Source organism: Macaca nemestrina, chromosome 3, assembly GCF_043159975.1.
Source record: "Macaca nemestrina isolate mMacNem1 chromosome 3, mMacNem.hap1, whole genome shotgun sequence".
Taxonomy (NCBI): domain Eukaryota; kingdom Metazoa; phylum Chordata; class Mammalia; order Primates; family Cercopithecidae; genus Macaca; species Macaca nemestrina.
Genome location: NC_092127.1, coordinates 191,956,409 through 191,961,274, shown reverse-complemented (window position 1 = coordinate 191,961,274; position 4,866 = coordinate 191,956,409). Strand labels below are relative to the sequence as shown.

The window sequence follows — 4,866 nt, the reverse complement described above, 5'->3', positions numbered from 1 at the left end:
ATTGTGACAAGAAAACAAAGAACCGGGAGCATGTCCCAGCAAGTGTTTCAGCCAGGAAACACTTGCTGGGACATGAACTAACCCTTCTGCAGTCTGAGGGCTCTGACCAGCAGAGACAGACTCTGCTGTAGTAGGAAGGGATGAGGCCGCTGTTCTGAACCTAGAGCTCCACCACACCTTGTTCTGTCTCACTGGGGCAATTTTGAGAGGCTGCCCTGGAATATGTCTTGATGGTGGATGTTGAGAAACAATGTGGGCTTTGATGGGATTCGGGTGGTGTCTGCTGTGTGAAGACAGGAGCTGAATGTTCAGAATCAGGGCTGTTTTTCTTGTGATCAGTTGGGTTACCTGTTTGGAATCAAGTCCATTTTTACTAGCGAGGCTGAATAAATTCCACAGAACACAGTGGTGCTCCCAGGATGACTGAGGCAGGGTGAGAAAGGGGAAATGTTTTTCCACTTAGACTTTTTGCTACCTCAGGAATCAAGGGCTGATTAGGTTAGCACTGGCTCTAATCTAATCAATTCAATTTTATTGCATTTGATCTAATTATCTTCCCCATTTTTAAGGTAGGATGGGCCATTTCATTTGGTATTTATTTTTTCTTTGCATTTTTATTTCATCATATATGTGTGGATCTAACACAATCAACCATAATTTGACATTTGTTGTTTCCAAGCATTTAAGAAATTATAATATCTATGTATACAATGTTAACACTATGTATAATAAATTCTTTCTGTGCAAAATATAACTGAGACAGAAATCGGAAGACATGATTCCCCGATCTTCTTCTGATCCCTGTGCTCCCGGTTCTTTGTTTTCTCGTCACTATGACAGGATCCTGAAAAAGTCTCTCCTTAACTTGGTCTAGGCCCCCAGTAGAACTACAGCAAGAAACTTCTTTTTGAGGCTCTAAGAAGCGGCAGGAAGGAGAAACCTGTTCGGCCAATAAGAGTCAGCCACGCCCAGCCGAGGGACGTATAAAGGCAGGTCCAGCGCAATAACCCGCAGTCCGCCTTTGGACGTGAAAGAGCGGCCTCCTTTCGCTTGAGCGTCAACATGGGAAAGGGAAATGAAGACCCGGATCTCCACTGCTCCTCCAGGCAGCACCCCACTGACCAGCCCCCCTCCCCACAGGTCTTTACAGAAAGGGGCCCAGATGAGAAGAAACCATTCAAAGGAAAAGGCAAGACGGCCTCCTCCCATTCCCGTGAGAAGCACATACAAAGGCAAGGTAAGGCCTTGGGCTGCTGCCATGGAGGCTGGAAGGAGAGTTGGAATCAGGGATACTGAGCCGTGTGTCTTTAGTAGGGTTTTATTTTGAGATTTGGGGATGGGAAATGGCTTGGTGCCCTCAGGGGACTTTGAGAAATGTGTTCCTCGTGATGCTGGCAGAACTTCACATGAAAGACCGATCCGCAAAAACTCATCAGAGATAGACTATGGGACTCTGCCTAGGGAGAGGTGAGTCATCTAAACTTCCTTTTGCAGCAGGATCGGAGCCCAATCCAAACAAGGAGGAGAATTCTGAGGAAACCAAGCTCAAGGCCGGGAACAGCACTGCTGGATCCGGTAAGATTTGACTCTTTCCAGGCAAGAAGGGACAGGGCAGCAACACTGGCTCCCCTGGCCAGAAAACCGAGAGCTCCTTGGCAGCCAGGGCGGCGCAGATCCTGGACACTGGAGAACAGAAGAGAGTTGGGGTTTGGTGGGAACCTGAGCTCCTGTGTGTCCAGGATGGACTAGGAATTTCAGGGTGTTCAGTTGGAGGCACTTTCTCAAACTCTCATTGTATTCACAGAACCAGAGTCCAGCTCATACCGGGAAAACTGCAGGAAAAGAAAAATCAGTTCCAAGGACAGCTGCCAAGACAGAGCAGGTAGAATCTTGGTGTTTTTTGTTGGTGGTGGTAGTGGTGGGTTTTTTTGTTTTTGGTTTGCCCCAAAAGGTAAATAATCAGGAAACTTTTATACGAGGCTTGAGCGGAAAGGGAGTTACTTACTGACAAGTACATTTTTGAGAGCTTAGCACTCTGAGAATATTTGGGGACTCACAAGGGGTTCAACCTCACTTCATTCCAGTGCTGAGATGGTCAGGAAGGAGTGGGAGAGACAAGTGGGGTTCACCTGGGTGCACAGGGGGTTCTGGAAATGAGGGTTTGTGGGGACTGCTCTGGCGAGTCTCTCACATGCTTTCTTTGCAGGGAACTGTCCAGAAGAAGAGTGCAGCTTGCCGCTGAAAAAAAAATCAAGATCCTCCACTGCTGTGCACAACAGTGAAATCCAGGAGACTTGTGATGGCCACCATGGGGGACATTCCAGGGCTCGCACTGGGCGCAGCCAGCGGCACACGTCTCGGGCCCTAGGAGTCCAAACACCATCACTTCGAAAAAGCTTGGTGACCTCTGTGCGAGCTATGTCGGAGGCTATTTATCAAGACCTAGCCCAGGTGTGGGCACAGCAGATCCGTTCTCCACTGACCTGGGAGCAGCTCACACTGCTCACTCAGCTCTGGGGGCCTCTGTGTGCCCAGGTGCAGACCTTGTATTCCATGTCCACCCAGGCAGCTTATGTCTTCCCTGCTGAGGGCTGGCTTGTCCCAGCCACACTGCCTGGTCCTCGGGATTCAGCCCTGGATAGAGAAGCCCATCCCTGGGCAGGAGATAACTGAGCCTGTCAGTGGATCAGATGAGGCTGAGCTGGGAGCACCCTGACCCTATTCAGCAGAGGATGCATCTCTGGGAATGAGAACAAGGACCTGTTACTTCTCAGATTCTTCCAGATGACCAGCAGTGACAATTTTGGATGCACTGTGTTAATAAATGACAGAACTTGAAGAAGTCATAGGAAAGAAACTTGAGTGGCATACTCAGAATTGTGAGCCTTCCATTTTGCAGAGCACTAAGGCTACAGACAAATTTTATATTTCATGTTAGACATTTGATGCCTTTCGGATGTCTGATGACAGTCGTGCATTTCTGTATAATCAGAAAAATATTAGAATGTAATCATGTGAATTTACGTATTTTAGATTGTAGAAAAGTAAATATAAAATTATATGCTTTTTTTTTTTTTTTTTTTGAGACAGTCTTGCTATGTTACCCAGGCTGGAGTGCAGTGGCACAATCCTAGCTCACTGCAACCTCCGTTTCCTGGGTTCAAACAATTCTCATGCCTCAGCCTCCCAAGTAGCTGGGACTACAGGCAGGTACCACCATGCCTGGCTGAGTTTTTTTCTTGTTTTGTTAGTAGAGACAGAGTTTTGTCACATTGACCAGGTTGGCCTCGAACTCAAGTGATCCGCCAGCCTCCGCCTCCCAGTGTGCTGGGATTACAGGCATGAGCCGCCTTACCAAGAAATTGCTTCTCTTTTAATTCAGAAAAGGTTATAGGCTCTCACTCTTCCAGCCTGAACCCATGGAGTACTAATATCCACAAACCATTAATAGCACTCCCTGTGGGAAAATGTCTATACATTTTTACAGTTTGATATAAGTATAGTAAAATTAATATGCAAGCTATTTACTTTTAATATTTCTACATAAAATTTAAGTCAAGATCTATTAAATGGTAAATGATTGTACTTATTTATTCACCTGCCTCATGTTTTATTCCTTTTTAAATATCCTAAATTTAAATTTTATTGTATTTTATACATTTCAATTGATTGTACTGTATTGCAGGATATGGAGATTTCATCACATACTACAGCACAGTGTATTTTGTTATATTTGACATACATTCTGGTATTTTGTACTGCGATCATACAATCTTTCATTATCTAGGAGTATTAATTACTTGTTTGGTTGCTTTATAATTTTCATTTTATGTAATAATGAAATAAACGTTAATGTTGTTTGGAATTTTAAATTTCTTTCATATATAATTTGTATCTAATAAAGATGTGAAAAAGAGAATGTCTTATCTTCACTTCTGCGTCATCCTAACCCTGACCTCCCCGCAGCCCACAGCTCTTGTCATAGTCCGGGGACAGTGTTCCGTTACTACAGGAAATGGGGCCAGTTCAATGGGAATACATAGATAGCAATTGGAGATGTAGAGATTTTATCCTCCACCACTGCGATAGAAAAGAACCACAGTCATGTGAGTCACACAATTTTCGGGTTGACACTGCTTACAAGTTATGCTTACACTATGCTGTAGAATAACTCTGACATAAAATTATGTATATTAAATAAATGCACATACATAACGTGTCTAAATAACAATGTATATATCTTAATGAAAATGAACTTTATTGCTAAAAAAGTTAACACACAGATACATACAATGGGATCATAAAATGTTGAAGAATAGAGATGGGGAGAGGAACACAGACATAGAGAAAGGGAGGAACGGAGCTAGAAAAAGACAGATGAACAGAGGGACATTGGAAAGGAGAAAGTGGGGAGAGGGGGAGGAAGGGAGGTAGGGAGTGGGGAGGGAGGAAGGGAAGGACAGAGGGAGAAAGGGAGGCAGAGACAGAGAGAGGAAGGCAGAGAGAAAAGCGCTCTTCTGCCTCCAGGACCAACAGGACCTTGCACTCCGGGAAAATGTTGGGTGCCCGGTGCGGGCTAAGGGCTCGGCCCACAGCTGCGTCGGCCTGCGGGGCGCTCACCAGGCCCCCGGATCCCCAGTCTGGGTCACTTCATCCCGGAGCAATTCAGACGAATTCCATCTCCCAAGGAATGAGCGAATTGCCCAGAGAGCAATGAGCCAAGACTCAGGTGATTGTCCGTTTTTCATCCACATGGTTCACAGATGACAGAGCCCCACGTTGAGCTCGCAACAGAGCGCGAGGCGGAGAGTCCCGTCCGCACAGGAGTCGCACTCAGGCCGATGAAGCGTGGTTTCGGGTTCCACG

General features: G+C 45.7%; 1 protein-coding gene across 2 annotated transcripts; it reads left to right on the top strand.

Annotated features, from left to right (window-relative positions):
• Positions 1-1,011: 1,011 nt before the first annotated feature.
• Positions 1,012-3,916, top strand: LOC139362239 (protein FRG2-like-2). Of its 2 annotated transcripts, none has more exons than XM_071092684.1 (4): positions 1,012-1,237; positions 1,498-1,575; positions 1,805-1,882; positions 2,207-3,916. In XM_071092684.1, the coding sequence occupies exons 1-4, from the start codon at positions 1,063-1,065 to the stop codon at positions 2,671-2,673; spliced, it is 798 nt and encodes a 265-aa protein (XP_070948785.1). In that variant the 5' UTR covers positions 1,012-1,062; the 3' UTR covers positions 2,674-3,916. The 2 variants fall into 2 exon arrangements, with proteins under 2 accessions (XP_070948785.1, XP_070948784.1); XM_071092683.1 differs by having other exon boundaries at positions 1,495-1,575.
• The last annotated feature ends 950 nt before the right edge of the window (positions 3,917-4,866 follow it).

Bases quoted from the DNA above. Each gene is read 5' to 3' on its own strand.
- LOC139362239 (XM_071092683.1), top strand. From the start codon at position 1,063: ATGGGAAAGGGAAATGAAGACCCGGATCTCCACTGCTCCTCCAGGCAG. The intron at 1,238-1,494 runs GTAAGGCCTTGG...TTCCTTTTGCAG, and splicing joins GAAGCACATACAAAGGCAAG to CAGGATCGGAGCCCAATCCA. The intron at 1,576-1,804 runs GTAAGATTTGAC...TTGTATTCACAG, and splicing joins GAACAGCACTGCTGGATCCG to AACCAGAGTCCAGCTCATAC.